The 17,796-nt window shown below is 46.0% G+C and overlaps 5 protein-coding genes across 5 annotated transcripts; 2 read left to right on the top strand and 3 right to left on the bottom strand.

Moving 5' to 3' along the window:
- Positions 1–3,097: 3,097 nt before the first annotated feature.
- On the bottom strand, positions 3,098–3,695 carry LAJ45_01392 (uncharacterized protein; the record flags this gene model as incomplete). Its single annotated transcript, XM_046110987.1, has 3 exons — positions 3,098–3,400; positions 3,459–3,550; positions 3,632–3,695. 3 exons carry the CDS (start codon positions 3,693–3,695, stop codon positions 3,098–3,100), a joined length of 459 nt encoding a protein of 152 aa, XP_045976165.1.
- Positions 3,696–5,323: 1,628 nt separating this feature from the next.
- Positions 5,324–6,438, bottom strand: LAJ45_01391 (uncharacterized protein; the record flags this gene model as incomplete). The annotated part of the gene is made up of 3 exons (XM_046110986.1): positions 5,324–5,889; positions 5,985–6,194; positions 6,279–6,438. 3 exons carry the CDS (start codon positions 6,436–6,438, stop codon positions 5,324–5,326), a joined length of 936 nt encoding a protein of 311 aa, XP_045976164.1.
- A 556-nt stretch (positions 6,439–6,994) lies between these two features.
- Positions 6,995–9,332, top strand: LAJ45_01390 (uncharacterized protein; the record flags this gene model as incomplete). The annotated part of the gene is made up of 12 exons (XM_046110985.1): positions 6,995–6,998; positions 7,067–7,113; positions 7,212–7,341; positions 7,453–7,741; positions 7,840–7,967; positions 8,082–8,110; positions 8,171–8,312; positions 8,364–8,425; positions 8,482–8,585; positions 8,642–8,674; positions 8,749–9,220; positions 9,285–9,332. 12 exons carry the CDS (start codon positions 6,995–6,997, stop codon positions 9,330–9,332), a joined length of 1,488 nt encoding a protein of 495 aa, XP_045976163.1.
- Positions 9,333–9,542: 210 nt separating this feature from the next.
- Positions 9,543–10,430, bottom strand: LAJ45_01389 (uncharacterized protein; the record flags this gene model as incomplete). Its single annotated transcript, XM_046110984.1, has 3 exons — positions 9,543–9,719; positions 9,778–10,080; positions 10,167–10,430. 3 exons carry the CDS (start codon positions 10,428–10,430, stop codon positions 9,543–9,545), a joined length of 744 nt encoding a protein of 247 aa, XP_045976162.1.
- A 3,090-nt stretch (positions 10,431–13,520) lies between these two features.
- LAJ45_01388 (uncharacterized protein) lies at positions 13,521–17,360 on the top strand (the record flags this gene model as incomplete). The annotated part of the gene is made up of 8 exons (XM_046110983.1): positions 13,521–13,752; positions 13,805–13,897; positions 13,953–14,219; positions 14,272–14,859; positions 14,911–15,306; positions 15,357–16,578; positions 16,637–17,244; positions 17,299–17,360. The coding sequence occupies 8 exons, from the start codon at positions 13,521–13,523 to the stop codon at positions 17,358–17,360; spliced, it is 3,468 nt and encodes a 1,155-aa protein (XP_045976161.1).
- Positions 17,361–17,796: the final 436 nt, after the last annotated feature.

Raw genomic sequence — 17,796 nt, 5'->3', positions numbered from 1 at the left:
ATTAATTCCGGGCTCAGTCAGGCCTGGGGGGGAGTGTTTTTTACTTTTTTGTTCGTTTTTTTTAATTGCACATTTAGACATTGACTTATTAAGACTTGCATGGTGCTGGGGGTGTTTAAAGTAGATGTTTCTTTTCTTTTCTCTTCTCGCGCGTCTTCCCCAAGCTCAGTTCTTCACTTAACTCAGCGCGCGCGCGCGCGAGCAAGCAGCCGATGCGTGGGGGGCTTTAGTGGAGTGAATTAAAGTGAATGGAATGTGGATGGGGGTGGGATCATGTAAAGTAGGCAAAAGATTGCAGCCGGGACTGGGAACTGGGAACTTGGCTGGCGCTTTTCTGCATCCATCTATTTTTTTTCCTCTTTCTGTGTTCAGTCTGTACGATGATGCTGGTGATAAATCCGCCCAGAGAGAGAGGGTGGTGGTGTGCTATCGGTCGTTAAGGAAGATCGTGAAGAGAACAATAGCTAGACGGATGAATGCCTCTCTCACACCCCCTACCTAATTCTACCTAGAGTAACACCATCATGGGGGTAACAGAAATAGTGGAGGGAGGGGAGCGAATAGAGAAGAGGGGAGGGATGAAACGTTCGAAAAACCAAAACTCAGCAGGGCTTCGAAACAACCGATATAGAAGCAGTAATAATAACTTCCTGTACTATGTACCTACGTATATCTCCGAAAGTAATAAAAATTGATGGGGTGTACCGTCCAGTGTAGTACGTACCTACCGGCGGTAGACAGCCTGCACAGTCCTGTCTGTCTGTCCAAACGGTTGAGAAGAAAGAAGCTTGAGGTGTACCTTCCCTCGAGGTTCAGTTCGGAATCGGTAAGTAAGGGTAGCTACAGTAGTAGTAGAGCGACCCTTGAGCGAGCTGTTTTGCGCAAGGGTTACTTACATACGGCCGACCGACTCAGCTTGCGTGCGCGCGCGGCGGTCGGTGATGATTGATGGTGATGGTGATGGTGATCGGAAATCTGCCAATTCTCACGATGGGTCTCTCCACCGTAACACAGTACCTACCTAGGTGGGCCGGGACGCCCACGCCTTATTTGCATACATTAATACTTTGCTGAGTTAATGGTGGATGTCCACTGCACCGGACCGAAAATAGAGCAACAGGAAAAAGAAAGGGAAAAAACGAGGTGGGAAAAAAGGGTGCCAAACAAACACAATCCTCAACGGGAAAAACGCTTCTCCGCCCCTGCCCTGTCTGATATGTGCGGTGATAATCGTCGGTGATATCCAGCTCTCGCTAAAGGTACATGTAGATAGCTAGTAGGGTGTAGTCGGGACTCGGTGTGGAAGGTGGTGGTGTTTGTGTCTCTGTGTCTCTGTGTGTCTCTCTTGTCTCAACTCCACACATGAATGGTTTCAACACACAACATTACTGAACTGAACTGAGCTCAAGCCCTTCCAACCTAGCTACCTACATTTCGTTTGACAAGAAGGACGAGAGAGGATAGAACAGGTGATCTCTTTTCTTCTGTGTGACCGCAGGAACAGGAACAACCCACAATAACAACCACAAAAAAGATCCACATGCTTTAAGTGAAAGCGCTCAGTCCTTACTCTCAGTCCCCTCCTGTCTCGAGGATCAAGTATGCGAGCCGATGGATTGAGGGATGGATGTATGGATAGATGGGCAGCTGTCGTCCGTGCACAGACAGGACTGTAGAGGGTAACAGAGTACCACAAGATCAAGATCATCGTGAGAACCGACCTACAGACCGACAGACCGACAGACCGACAGACCAAACGTAAAGAAGGAATGTAATAAGACAAAGACCCAACTGAGCTTCTTAGGTAAACCAATCCAACTCGAATCAGTTCCACTAATTAACCCAACCAACAAATCTCCTCCTCATATCCCCCTAACTACCATACCAGAAATGGGTTGAGTTATGTGCTCTATGTAGCTAAGTAGACCATCAATTCATCATCATAATCACCATTTTGAAAACCAATCGGTCGGGAAAAAACACAGAGACGAATGATGAATGCTTTGGAGAGGAAATGACTGTCTGCTGTGACGATATTAGCCATTTCCCCACTTGCGCCCGTGGCGCTTCTCAAATACCGGTAATCACCCCTCGACTGAGACCTTGCTTCCCTTTCTTCCCGAGACAGCTCTCCTCCCAACAATTTACAAATTACAACACCCAAAAGGCAAAGCAAGTAGGCAAGCAATAGGAATGGATCAAGCGGAATGCAACAATGATTTACACTCAAGAATCAGTACATATCCATTCAATGAGCTAATACACAAGATATCGTGGTGTATAAAAGAGTAGAACTAATAAAAACAGTAAGGAAAGAAGAAACTAGTTAGTAGTAGAAGTAGCAGAAAACCAACCCCAAAATGATTTTTTTCAAAGATCTTTAAACAAGAAAAAAAGAATTTGAAGAAAATTGACAAGAGAAAAGAAAGATGAGAAAGAAGATGCAAAGAACCTAAAAACACAAAGCACCCGCCATACCAAGTAGTTCAACAAAGATATACACCGCTTATTGCAGCAAAGTCAAGTACAAGCCCAAACTTTGACACCGTAACAAATAACAAAAAACCTGACAAGCACCCCCAGAAAGAGCCCCATATCGTTAAACAACCCAAAAATCCCCGCACCGGTGACCGCCCAAGTCCGCCAACCGTTAGACAAAAGAACTCCCAAGACTTAAGAGATATGCGAACATAGACCCCAAGAAAAAAAAAACAGAAAGCCGCACACAAAAACTATGTATAGGTGAGATATTTATAAGGCCGTCCAATATTTTCACTTTTTTTTCCCCTTTCTCCTTTAATGATCCTTAAGCTGGAAACCCAAATAAAAACACAACCCACCGCACCGTTAATATAAAACCCACATAAAAAGAAACTCACACAATAACACCATCCCAGAGTTATTTTGACACCCAAAAAGTACAATGTTAAACACCAACATTCTATAGACATAGCGAGAATGTGATCGCTAATAAAAGAGGAGGAGGAGGTTTGAGATTCGCGTATTGAGGATGTTGAGATGATTGATTTATTGTATTGTATTCGCTCGATGTAGGTTTTATTACGGTGGTGGGGCCAAGGATCGAGGATGGTGGGGTTTACCATACCCTCCTTGCCAGATTAGAGGTAGGATGAGGCATCCTGCTAGGTGATGCAAGAGGGGGAGATGCGACTCGCAGACCAGTGTTGGGGTTGACAATGGGGATGGCGTTGCGCTGTCTTGGAGGCAGCGCAGCGGGAGCTTGATATTTCATATGCATATTGGGGTTGAACATGTTCGCATATGTGGCAGCGTGAGGGTAAGCAGTCGAAGGCTGTACTTGGTGTTGTAGTGGGGATGACTGAGGTGATCCGCTCGAGTTTGATGAACGATCTGAACCCGAGAAGTCCATCATTTGACGCTGCAAGTAAATGAAATAAGTATGCGTAAATAAGAGCTCCAGACAAAAGGCCTCATACTTCTTCTTCAGTACACAGCTCTGGGATGAATGCAAAATCATCCTCCATCTCGAAGGATCTCCCTGCCTCGAACTTCTCAATGAAAGTTGGGACTGCGGGGATGTCTGTCAGCTCCTCCTTCGGCCTCATCATCTGAAAAGACTTGGTAGAAGAAGGACGGTGGGGGTTCCTACGCGAGCGGTTGCCCGAGGAAGCTGTAGAAGGATGGTGTTGAAAGTGGTAACCGAAAGAAGACATTGTTAAAAGATAAAGGTTTTTGTAGGTTTATTACGGTTTGAGTATTTTGGAAGAAGTAGTAGTAGTAATAGTAATAGTAGAAGTAGAAGAGATTATCGGAACAAGAGAAAGCGGCTGAGCAGGACTATGTAAACAAAGCGAGATGGTAGTAGTAGTACTGTGGTAGCAGTAGATATGAGGATAATGTTATCTGAAGAGGCGGTACAGGAGGTGGTATGGATGCAAGGCAACGAGTCAGAGAGATGGGAAAGACGATTGTGGATGGGGTAGAAGATGAAGGAGGGTGGCGATGATTAGATTATAACAACAATGCTGTATCGCACGGATACTTGTGTATCGATTTAAATGCCTGGTGGATAGATAGCTCGTGTGCTTAAAGAAGAAGAGGGGTGCGGGATGGAGGAGAAATAAGAAGCAGAAGGAGGGAGGGTTGTGGCGGGTGGATGGTGGGTGTGAGAGGGGAGGGAGACGGGTGGGCAGACTGCAGCACCGAAAGTGAACAAGGGAAGGGGGGCAAGAAGAGCAAAGACACTGGGACTGGGGGAACGGCCAGACCAGGAGGTAAAGGGCCATGGAATAAAAAAAGGGGTGGCGACATGTGTGCGAGCAAAGCGAGTGGGTCACTCCCGCTCTGGGAATAGTCCGGCGAAGCGCTGGTCGTACTCTTCATGAAGAGACCCTCAACTGCTCTCACTCTCTCACACAGCCTAAAAAAAAAGGAAAGATCCTCCATCATAAAAATACAAATAAGAAGAAACCGACTGCCCAGACCAGGAATATTTAACCAATTAAATTTAATCATGGATGGTGAAGAAAAAAAGGAAGATCCAACCTCTAGGAACATGGGTAATTGGGGCTTGGTTGGTTCAACTGCGCCTGAAGGGTAGTTAAGCCCCACCACCACCGTTAACCCAGTCGATAACCCACCTGCCCCCCCTTCATCCAAATCCACCAATCACACATCATTCCCAATACCCCAGCCGTTTTTGTTTTCCTCCTCTGGTTGCTGCTTCGGGTCAGCAGGGGAATGTTGATCCACGGACCACTCAGAACAGAGGCAGTTAGAGGCGGGACGGTCTCGCCATCGACCTGCTGCAGGTGCCGTGTCGCATTCGCATGCATCATTTTAATTTCGGTCTTCGCGCTTGCTGTGCCTCGCGTGGTCGCACTGGTGCTTATCTGGTTAGATTTTTGCTGTCCCGGTCAGCTTCTGCATGGGTTTGTGCTCCTTCAGCCTCGAACGGATTCTGTGGTACCGATCGGGTAATTTTCTTTGAGAATTCTCGAATTTACTATTGGCCAGAAGTTACCTAGGCTGGCGTTTAGCCCTGTTTGACGTGTTGTCCGCTCATCACCAGGAACAAAAAGAGAAAGGAAAGGAAATAAACGTCACAGGGCCTAGGGCAGATGGAGGGGTTGGTCCCGGACCACCCTGGGGGGTTCTTCTAGTCTTTAGAGATCTTCTTCAGAGACCCTATCGACAGAGTCCCCCACCCCCTCACTCCCCTCCTCTCCCCGATCGGAAAATCTATCGAAAAACGTCTAGAAAGAATGGAACCACCACCAGCGTTGGAACATGTAAAATGTGGGGTTGATTTTCTACCGCCTGATATGTTGATTAAGACAGACTACGACATTCCTCTTGCCTTAATCATCCGAGTAAGCTGGTCTTTGCAGTTCTTCTCCGCAGTTGCAGTAAACGACTCCCAGGCCTCATAAAGAGATATGATCTCCTGGGTGCAATCTATAATGGCCTCCATGTCCACCTTCGATTCAGCATACCATTCTATTATTTTTCCGATGCGACTCTGTGGTCCCTGACCGCTCGCCCCAAGGCTGCCGTTGCCATTACTCCCACTGCCGTTACCAGAATTTGCCGCCACAACCGCAGCAGCGGCTGCAGACGTTGCGGCAGCATGTAGACTGGCTTGAGACAGCGAGGGCTTCAGTACCACAGACAGGAATATTGCAGTAAGTGCAATGATGTGCGGGGGATATAACAGCGGCAAATCGGTCAAGCAGGAATCATTAATAACCTGCCAGGACATATTGTTTTCCTCAGTCGTCAAATTCATGACAGGTGTAAGGTCCTGTAGCGTACGATATGGGTGATGGACTATAAGATACGAGTTCATCTCGGATATGAGATAGAACTCGCATTCGGCGAGTTTTGCTGTATCAGAGGGCATAACGTCTATTCGTTCAGCGGGGTACAGGGATTTGGAAGAGGGGGTTTCTTGCCGATCAAAGCTCATGGGGAAGCGAAGGGAAGGGATGGATGAAGCTCACCTGGCCAACATGTTCTTGCTTCACTGACAACGATTCTGATGTGTTGAGGACATTCTTCCATCTTCAAGGCGAGGTACAAGCATGTCGCCATAACCAGATATGGATTGGTATCCCTTATTGGTACCTTGGTGTAAAATCGACGAATATATAATTGGGCAGTCGCGAGCGCCTGCTGTCTCGTCTGCATGCGCCGTCCAAGGCGAACTATCTCTGTTTCGTACAAGCAACGGGATTAGGAAACAGAGCATGAAGCAAGATGAGCAAAACCGAGGGTCGCGTGAACGTTCTACGTACGTGAATTGAAGTAGATGCTCAGATGCTTCAAGTCGGGTAAGGGAAACAGTCGAACACTCTCCCCATCCTGGGCATCAAGTGCACTGCGTATCTCAGCCAGTTTCGGGCGCGACATTTGCCAGTGCAGGCGCTGTGATGAAGTCCAATAATTTGCAGCCATTGCTGATGCTATTTCTCACAATATGGCAGAGAAATGATATTTGTCTTTTCTTTTTTTGAATAAGGATTGTAAAGACGAGTTTCTCTCGATTGAGGATGGAATTAGCGGTGACTCGAGGAAGATGACGACGATGAATCGGTTGTAGTGAATCTCTGAAGAGCTGTTGTGGACCAGCTGAGCCGGGGGTTGCACGTAGTAAGGATAACAATAAGACCAGGTACCTATTGGATGAGGCTCAATCAAGCTGAGCTAGGCAGAGTAAGGGACTGTAAGGCAGCAAAGAGGAGAAATTTGGGGTGAAAGCTTAAAGCACCAGTCCCGCCGCTTTTCTGTGCTCTGCTGAGTTAAAACATGGTTCTGGTTGCCGGAGTCCCGGATGTTATCAAGACCGCTGCCAAGATGACCCGTCGAGAACCTGTACTAGGGTGTAGTGAAAAGTGATCAGAATCTGATAAGACAAATACACCGATTCACCGTAACATTCACTTATCAGATTCTGATCACTTACCCTCAACACCCGTACTTCTGTTTAAGGCTTTATCGTGTGTGACCCATCATGCGTATGTGACGTCTTTAGACATACCCCTCTTGACCTGTGGACTTTTCACTTAACAGTTGACCCCCTTAGATAAACCCTGGACACAAACTTTTATCCTGATTGCGATTTCAGATTCTGTATTCACGGCCCTTTCCCTAGTTACATCTATGTCATGATAGACAGCAAAAACATACCAACAAACCCCTTTGTCAACTTTTGAAGACGGCTTCCTCAGATGGAGGAGCGGGAGAGCCAAAAGGCTCGCGACAAACGATTGCTACAACTCTTCAAGAACTTGGATACACGCAATGAGGGGCATCTGGATCTTGAGGGGCTGAGACGAGGACTGCAGAGAATCAATCACCGTATGTCGAACACCTCCCCCCTGCGTTCCTCCCGATACTCCCAAGGTCTATTATCACAACAACGAAGGTAAATCAATCGCGAAAGTTCCTCTAAACCCATTTTCTCTGCAGCTCTGAAAGACGCCGAACATTTACTACACGATATTCTTGCAGCAGTCGATACCTCCAAGGATGGCCTCATTCAATATTCCGAATTCAAGCATTTCTTTGAAGGCGCCGACAGAGAGTTGTGGAGAATATTTCATTCGGTGGATGTGGATAAGAATGGAAATATAGACAAAGGAGAACTAAAAGCCGCGTTGATTCGCGCTGGAATTGCAGTCGATCCTAATCGACTGGAAGAATTTTTCGAGTCAATGGATAGGAATAACGACGGCGTAATATCTTTTGAAGAGTGGAGGTATGATCGCTGGCATCCTCAAACCTCTGCCCGGGGAAGGGGAACTCCGATGTGCACTTTGGGTTTTGCACCTGAGGTGGTCGCTGACATATCAAAAGAGATTTCTTAATGTTTATGCCGAAGGAAGCCACATTGCACACGATCTATTCGTATTATCTTTCAACTGTTAGCGTTAATCCGGAGGGTGATGTCAATCTGAGTGATGAGATCAATCTCAAAGGCTTAGGTAAATCGGTTTCATCATTAAATCCAAGCCCGCCGCTCTGCATGTTATCCCTGCGTGTCCCATATTCGTTACGAGTTATCGATAACTGTATTCTAACCTCAATTGATCAAATAGGTTACTTTCTTGCCGGAGGTGTCGCTGGGGTAATATCTAGAACTGCAACAGCGCCATTTGATCGTATAAGAGTATACTTAATAGCCCAGACCGCTCCTAAAGTAAAGCATGCAGCAGTTGAAGCAGTGAAAGGCGGTGAACCATTACAGGCGGCAAAAAAAGTATCAGGACCACTCAGGGAATCTATCAGGACATTGTGGAGAGCCGGTGGCGTGAGATCATTCTTTGCAGGTTAGTATCTGAAACGTTCCCGGGTATTCAAAATCCTAACAATAGGAATAGGGAATGGATTAAATGTTGTAAAGGTGTTGCCTGAGTCTGCAATCAAGTTTGGCTCGTTTGAGGTGCGAACGACCATCAATTCCTCCGGTTTATATCTAAATCCTGACAAGAGAAAAAGGCAGCAAAAAGGACTCTTGCGAGATTGGAGGGCGCAGAAGATGCCAGTCAAATATCACCAATGGCTCGATTTCTTGCTGGAGGTATTGGAGGGGTTGTTTCTCAGTGCGTTAGCATCATCCCATTTGAATAGGAAGCATCATTTCTAATATATCGTGCAGATTTTCTATATACCCCATAGATACATTGAAATTGTAAGTCTAGCTCTCCTTTGCCTCAGACGTACATATGCGACGTACAATATGAAACTAACGTATATGCTGTATAGTCGCATGCAATGTGAAACTGTGCAGAATGGCTCCATGGGCAACAAGCTAATAGCAGAAACCTTTCAAAAAACCTGGAAAGCCGGCGGACCCAGTGCCTTCTACAGAGGTTTAACTCTAGCTCTGGTCGGGATTTTTCCATACTCGGCCATCGACCTCGGTACATTTGAGTACATGAAGCGTACCTACATTAAGCGCAAGGCAAAAAAGTTAAAATGCAATGAAAAGGACGTGGAGGTACCGAATTGGTTGGTTCTTGGAATCGGAGCCACAAGCGGGAGTGTGGGGGCGACGAGTGTATATCCAATCAATGTGTTGAGAACGAGACTGCAGGCACAGGGAACAGCGCAGCATCCCCAGACTTACACTGGTATGTGGGATGTTGGGATGAAAACATACAATGCCGAAGGCTTTCGGGGAATGTTCAGGGGCTTGACGCCGAATCTTCTGAAGGTGATACCGGCAGTGTCGATTGTAAGTTCCATATTTCTTCGTCATATGATATCTTGCATAATAACACGTCTAACCTTGTACGCAGTCATACCTTGTATATGAAAACTCCAAAACGGCGCTAGGCTTGAGCTGAGACGTTTAAGCATGTACCTCTTGTTTTTTGTTTGTGTTCAGCGTATACATTAGATCTATATGAAGACTATGATGATTATCTTTTACTACACGGCATTTCACAGAACGATTATGACATAGTTGTCATGCGCAATCCTTACACAATTTTCTCATTTCTTTGATTTTACGAATATTCAACTATGGAATTGATCATCTAAGGGAGCTTCTATCGTCAAACTACCAGTTTTGACTTTGCTTTACTTTCTTCAATCCAAATATTGAAGGTAAAAGCGCCTTCTCTGATAGTTCGTATTCCAGTGATTTTCTCGCAATCGGGAGCGGAAACTACGGACTTTTTGGAATTATTCGAGACCGGCTGCCTTTCACAAGGCATCCAAGTATCCGTATACTATGTTGAAAGTCAGCAAAGTAATTCTTTGATATTTAGAGACTGGGATAACATTTACATTATTTGGGGCCGCCTGGTCGTCGTTCAGTTCAATTGCCAGGCCGAAGGTTGAGTCCTCGGGAATTTTCCCAAGGCTTATGTTCGAGTATTTCAATTTAACCAGGCATGTCTGAAATTCTCTCTCCAGATTTGCAAGCGCTTGCCTAGAAGGGGGCACTTCGGCACCGGGTTGCAGCATAGGTGCGTTGTATTTAACATCAATATCGGAGGTTAAGGGAAATCTAGACATGTCGAATATAAATCTTTCCAGCGATATGTCGTTTGGGGAGAGAATTACTAGTGCAACTCGTCTTACGCAGTTCTAAGAATTAAGTCAGTTTGTAATCATGGTTGCACACCAAGGGAAAGATATGGCACCGAGTAAAGTCACAGAGTAATAGTAATTACCTTCAGTAGTTCTTCTGAAAGTGCCATGATGGCATCGCGTATCCATTTGATGACTTGCGGATGCCTACAAGTATGAGTTCCTATATTATAATTGTTTGTAACGTGGAAGAGCTCTTTTGGGTATATTCCACGGTTGTAAATGATCTGGTGAATCGCGACCTCGAGGAAATGGCAGAGCGTATAAGTGAAGTTCTCAAAGGTCGCCAGTGACTCTTTTTCTTTGCGGGTGAAAGTAGATGATCCATCTTCTTGTTGCAGCGACATCGTGGGGGTTGGTTTCTTTTTTTGTGTTTTTCGAGCCTTTCTTTGTTTTTTTCGAGATATTCAAGAGTTCCAGAGCGCCGTTGGAGTTCATGTCAGATGGGATCCGGAGGGGAAGACGCGACCACCCGCGCTTGTGCTCGCCAAGACACTAGAGCACGCGGAACAGATATTCGTTCCGTGGATCGGGAGACCAGGGTTTAACATAAGAAATTTCGGAGACGCCTAGATCTTGCAGGAGACAAGAGATAGCAGTGCTCCCTGGTTGATTACCCATCCCCATGATTAATTGGGTGTCAGGCCGCACAGTTTAAGGGGGCTCCGTGCTCCCAAAAACACAGACCAACGAGCGGACAATGTGTTTTCCGTGGATTAATGAATTTGCAGGCATTGCATAGTTCTCTAGATGGAGTGCCAAAGCTTTGATTCTGACATGATCCGTGTACGTATAAGCGGGGGTGCAAATTCTTTGTGAATGTAGCCTTCTTTTAAACTCTAACTTGGACTTGCTGACAAGACATCTGGCTCCGAGTGATGTCTCATGACGCAGACTCAATATCGAGGGGTTTTAAACGCGTCTATGACAGCCTTTCTACAATCGCCGGTCGCGGGGATAACCACCTTCGAAATAGTATCACGTCGGAAGCTGTTTCCGCATCGTCTGAACTGTGGGTAGTCGAGCAGTCTCATCCAATACATGATATAGATAAGAGAATAGCTCTGGTGATGATGTTACTCGTCGTCTCCCTCGCGTTGGCAACAGAGATTTAAAAGCAAAAAAGCTTTTGATTCGCTCTATGTGATATCTTGAAAATTTATCGACATAACACGATCTAGGGGCATTGAAGTTTTAGGATCAGTCTGGTGATCGAGCCTTTGACTCTCCTAAACATTTTGATAAGGCTTTTACATACTATGCCAAGTACATGCAATTATTTTATATTATTTCAGGTTTAACATCAGGAATAGACTTGATTTGCAATCTACAGATGTGGTGTGCTGTCGCTGATCCCAGTCATAGGATGGCCCGGGATGAGTGATTCCGAGTGATAACCTATGATGAAATGTGATGGGGACTTTTCTTTTGTGATGTAGTTCGAGTGTAAAGACGATTATTTAAAGGTCTTCTAATTTTTTATATTAGTACTTATATATGGGAGGGTTTAGGGGCCCTTTGGGGCTGGAAAGACTACATGTACACTTACTGTACTTCCATGTGCTTACAAATAGATACGGGTCGTCATCTCCAAATGACGGCTATACGCAGACGTGAGCTGGTATATTCTGGATGCTTGTCAGATAAACAGCCCAAGAACAAAGGCGTGAGTGGACCATCTACGAGTGATAACGTATGATTCACACATGATCAAGAATCTATAACCATTTATTAGGTGATCAGCTAGCCAGTGGTGCTGGAATTGTAATAGAGTGCGGTGCTTGTAGTGCTGTATGTACATTTGTGTACATGTAAGTAATGAAAGTCGTGGAATACCACGGATTACCCACTGGTTGAATTCAACAACTAGGATGCTGTGCTTTTCCCCACGCCAGGCCCGAAAAATCTTAGTGCAAAAGTAAATATTAGAGTACACGTGGCTCCGCCAATCCCAAATCTGTTAGACGTCCATCAATTCTACTGTCACTTGGTTTAGGACTCGGATGTTCTACGGTTCTGGGAGCAAAAACACATCATGTCCAACGTTATGAACCTCATGTGCCTTAAAGATCTGTGGTGCTCTATTCTCGTATCGATCCCCTACTGTACTTAGCAGTAAGCTTCCCGCTGGAAGTATGTAAGCAGGAGGTTGGGGACGAGCTTAATGGCACTCCTAAGATCATTCTAGGGCTAGCCATGCGTAATGGCTTTGACTGATCTTGCTATCAGCTAGGAAAGGGTAAGTAATGGGCTGGGTACGAGACTAGGAAAGGGTATACCATCCCTTAAGGCTTAAGCCGTCAGACCTGATCTCAATCGTGTTACTTAAACTTAATAGGGAAGTTGTGATACAAACATTGTAGAGAAGTGAAATGGCAAGGTGATATATTGGATTAGAGAAGAACGACTTGCGGCGAGAATAAGTTTCCGCCAAGCTTGTACGTGAAGGTGCGGTTGCAAGATGGCGGAGACCTATTCCATAGCAAGTACATGTAGGGTGAAATCGTGAGGGACTATACGTTCCTATAGTTTTTTTTAATATCAGAACTTCCTCATCAGATTGAGTAACATGATTGAGATCAAGCCTGACCGCTTAATCAAGGGATATTGGTTATAGGTTCTGTAGACTCGCAAATATCAGGAACAAAACTCACCTTGTAACGGTCGTTCCTCCTCGGGAGCCTAATTCACGAAGAGTTTAGCCTAAGTTTTTACAGTTGCTTGCTACGCACGATAATATTAAGAGGCGCTAAGTAGGAGCTCCCCAGATCCCAGGCCAGCAGGCTTGTATGGTCTCATGTGTTGTTCTTGGTTTCCCCAGATATTGATTTGGAAGGGAGTATGTCCTGATAGTCCTCTGTAGAAATTTACTTGGAATGAGTGGTTCATGGGATATCTTTTTCAATTATCAACAAATTGCGTGTACTCTCACTTGTCGTGATGTATCTAGAAGATCTCAAAACAGTTATATTTGAGACGATCACGTGAAACCAAACACATCACGTGATAGAAAACTGAACCAGAGAAAATGAGTAAGCTGGCCATCTGAAGCTGGCATATCAGCCACCTCCACCCTGCTCCAATCCCAGAGAGGCCCCCCACCAGAAGTGCCGCAGCCTGTTGATACCCCTCCTTTACCGACCTCAACAGAATAGTTTCACCCGTGATTTTGTCTACTCATCTCGCGAGCTCTCAGTTTGTTAGTAAACTTATTCAGGGCGGGTCTCCTTTGGTGGTGTTTTTCCCTGCTACTTTTTTCTTTGTTTCGTTGAGGCGGAACCCGACACGCGCTCAGCTAAGGAGTGGGAACCTCGTCATAGCCTGAACCTTTGACAGGGGAACTTCACACCACCCCCCGACAACAGTCAGAAGACAGATACAGCGATCGTTAGGTCAAGTTCGAATTCTGCTAGATTTGGTTTTGTCTTATCACAGCTATGGCGGATAAGCTTCTGCAGGATGTCTATCGCAAGATAGAGCGTGAGAAGGTCCTGATGAACGGTGCTCGCGCTATGCGTAGCTCTACCGACAATGCAGCCGTTCAACAGCGACTCGATAGTCAGATCCGTGAATCACAAAGGAACTTGAGTTATCTAGAGGATCGTTATACTGAGCTGCAGAACCGGGTTATGCAGACGGGTATGGAAGGGATGAGTATGAATGATGGAGGTGCGCAATATTCTTTTTTCTCTCGCACAGGGCAAGTACTTATGTTGAAAAGGAAATTATGGGGGGTACCAACAACCTCTGGCTCCCCCGAATCCACCGTTTGCTAGCCAACAACCGAGAACTAAAACAAACTACTCGAAACTTGGTATGACCTTTACTGGAAGCTATGTACCTAGATCATTTTCTGATTTTCTTGACAGATCTCATCAAATATGATACTCCACATCTTGGGCCCCGCATTCAATTGATGTTATCGCAATTAGAATTCAAACTAAGCGTGGAGAAACAGTATAAAGAAGGAATTGAAAAAATGGTAAAGCTTTATCAGCTTGAAGGAGATCGTAAAAGCAGACAAGATGCCGAGAGCAAACGGATAGAAAGTGCCCAGAAAATCCAGTTGTTGAAACAGGCGTTGAAGCGATACGAAGATCTTCACGTTGATATGGATTTTGGCGACGAGGCAGATGGTATGTATCGATGCCGATGCATATCGGAACAACGGAATGCTGATTGGTGCAGATGACAGTATAAATGCTCCTAATATCCGCCGCCCTCTTACTGGTCGCCTGAGAATCCGTGTTCTCGCTGTGAAGGACGTTGACCATGCGACCACTTCACGATTCGCCAGAGGACCTGAAACCTTTGTGATAATTAAAGTTGAAGATGTTGTACGTGTTAGAACAAAGTCGACCAGGAACGACAAGTGGCTTGACGAAAACCATGATATTGATGTGGACAAAGCCAATGAGGTCGAGATGACAATTTACGACAAGCCAGCAGATCATCCGATGCCGATTGGTCTGTTGTGGATCCGGATATCCGATATTGCTGAGGACTTGAGAAGAAAAAAAGTAGAGCAAGAAATCTCCGGCTCTGGGTGGGTGAGTGCGGAAACGATGGAAAACAGCGGACCCAGGCCGAACGAGAGTCAATACGCGTCCAACACCGGAGGACTTCCTGGCCCTGCAGCTGCAGGAGCTGGGGGAGCCGGATTATATGCCAACACTACAGGGCGTCCTCAACCAACTCAGCAACCCGGAGAAGTGTGTATTGATGCATGGTTTGCATTGGAACCTGTTGGACAAGTTCACCTCTCATTAAGCTTTGGTAAAATACCCTAAAGTAATCGATTTTCTTTATAATTGCTAACTTTCATAGCCAAATTTAACCAGAACAAGCGTCCGCTGGATCTTGGACTTGGAAGAAAAGGTGCTGTTCGTGCGCGCAAAGAAGAGGTTCACGAAATGTATGGCCATAAGTTTGTGCAACAGCAGTTCTACAACATCATGCGTTGTGCGCTTTGCAGCGATTTTCTCAAGTATTCGACAGGTATGCAATGTTCGGATTGCAAGTACACTTGCCACAAAAAGTGCTATCCAAAGGTCGTCACAAAGTGCATATCAAAGTCAAATACCGAGTCCGACCCAGAGGAAGAGAAACTCAATCATCGTATCCCACACAGATTCGAGCCTATGACTAACATGGGCGCCAATTGGTGCTGTCACTGTGGTTACATGCTACCTGTTGGGAAAAAGAATTCGCGCAAATGCTCAGGTAGTCTACTTTCCAATCCCATAAATTTATCAAACGCTAATGCCGAAAAGAATGCGCTCTCACTTGTCACGCTCAGTGTGCGCATCTGGTTCCTGATTTCTGTGGTATGTCCATGGAAGTCGCGAATCAAATCCTCTATGAGATGAAAAAAATGAGAAAGAAGTCAACTTTGATGGACAATACCAAGCCCCCATCATCGCCATTGGCCCAGAGACCACAAAGCGACCCATATGGTGCTGGATTGGACTCAAGAAATTCAATCCAGAAAGAACCACAGCGTCAGAGTCAACCTGCATATGGTGCGCCATCTTCACCATCGGCCGTATCAGCAGCAACTGCTGCATACGGTGCTTCTCAATCACCAACCCGTTTATCACAGCAACAGCAAGCTTACCCGCAGCAGCAACAACAGCGTCCCCCGCAACAAAGGACAGATTCTACAACTGCGGCAGCTGCAGCGCTGGCTGCCCAGCGCCCACCGTCAGTTCCGTCATCCCCTGGTACATATGGAAGGCAATCTGCAGACTATTATAATCCACAAGCGTCTCGCATGTCAGGGGCTCCAGCGTCGCCGGTTGCCCAAAAGCCACCCATGAGTGAATTGCAAGGCTCGTATGGACAAAGCTCAGACTATCCAAATCCTTATGCCCAACAGGCCCAGCAGCCACAGGCGCCCCAAAAATCGTCACCGCCTCCATCACAATCTCCGTATGAGCACCAGGAACCTCCTATTCCGCATCAACAATCCTACCCCGAGCCCGTACCAGCCCAGCAGCAGCAGCAGCAGCAGCAGCAGCAGCAGCAGCAACAACAGCCGAAGCAACAGCAACAGCAACAGCAACAACAGCCGCAACAACCACAACAGGTACAACAGCCACCACAAACGCAGATCGCTACATTTCCACCAAAAGGTGCACCTCCTAGTGCTGCATCGCGGCCGCAAAAGATAGGGCTGGATCATTTCAACTTCCTTGCTGTTCTCGGGAAAGGTAATTTCGGTAAAGTGATGTTGGCGGAAACCAAAGGAACAAAGAAGCTGTATGCCATCAAGGTTTTGAAGAAGGAGTTTATCATTGAAAATGACGAAGTCGAAAGTACGAGATCCGAAAAGCGGGTTTTCTTGGTGGCCAATAAGGAGCGCCATCCTTTTCTACTCAATTTACATGCCTGCTTTCAGACCGAAACACGCGTATACTTCGTCATGGAATATATCAGTGGAGGAGATCTGATGCTGCATATCCAGAGAGAGCAATTTGGAGCAAAGAGGGCGCAGTACGTGTATTTTCCCTTATGCTATGTTAGGGTCACTGACATTTTTTTTCTTTTCCAGGTTTTACGCAGCTGAGGTTTGCTTGGCGTTGAAGTACTTCCATGAGAACGGAGTTATATACCGTGATTTGAAGCTCGATAATATTCTTCTTACACTTGATGGGCACATCAAGATTGCAGATTATGGGCTATGCAAGGAGAATATGTGGTACGGTTCTACCACAAGCACATTTTGTGGTACTCCTGAGTTTATGGCTCCCGAGATTCTTATGGACAAGCGCTACGGTCGTGCAGTTGATTGGTGGGCATTTGGGGTTTTGATCTACCAGATGTTGCTCCAGCAATCGCCATTCCGAGGCGAGGATGAAGATGAGATCTACGATGCCATTCTTGCTGATGAGCCGCTATATCCGATTCACATGCCGCGTGACTCAGTATCAATCCTGCAGAAACTGTTGACAAGGGAACCCGAGTTGCGTCTGGGTTCTGGCCCCACAGATGCACAGGAAATTATGTCTCACGCATTCTTCAACTCTGTGAATTGGGAGGATATTTACCATAAGAGAATACCGCCACCATTCAAACCTCAGATCACTTCTGCCACCGACACATCCAATTTCGACCAGGAGTTTACTAGTGTTACCCCTGTTTTGACACCTGTGCATTCTGGTAAGCCATTCAACTTCTTTGGCGGGGTGTTATGTTACTAACGTATTTGTTTAGTTCTCACTCAAGCTATGCAAGAGGAGTTCCGCGGGTTTTCTTACGTGCATGATTTTGTTTAATATAGCGAGTAAAAAGCGTCAATGGGGATAGGACTGCAAACCCGATATTCTTTAAAAGCAAGGGGAGAGTTCATTTGCATGTGATTTTTGATTCTTTTTCTTCGCATTTAAGGCGTTGTTTGCTACGCGGGGCAAAGACCTTCTGCATGGGCCGCTAGTTCGGATATTGCTGTAGGGCTGTATTATTGGGCAGTTGGGCGGTATAAGTGCTAGGGGAGGGAATGAGGATCATGTGTGATGAAAGTAACGGAGCATGATCAACGGAGGGTATGAATGATGTGTGGGTATGTGGGTGTGCGGGCAGGCACTTGTTTTCTTTTAACCCCTTTTCTATCCGCCTGTTAGTTTCTGGTATAACTCTATTTCACATTTTGTTTCCCCCCACCCCCCGACCCCCCCACCCCCCATCCACTTTCCACTTATCCTTACTTTATTT

The sequence above is a fragment of the Morchella importuna genome (genome assembly GCF_003444635.1).
Source record: "Morchella importuna strain M04M26 chromosome Unknown Morimp01GS002, whole genome shotgun sequence".
Classification (NCBI taxonomy): domain Eukaryota; kingdom Fungi; phylum Ascomycota; class Pezizomycetes; order Pezizales; family Morchellaceae; genus Morchella; species Morchella importuna.
This window is presented reverse-complemented; position numbering and strand designations above follow the sequence as displayed.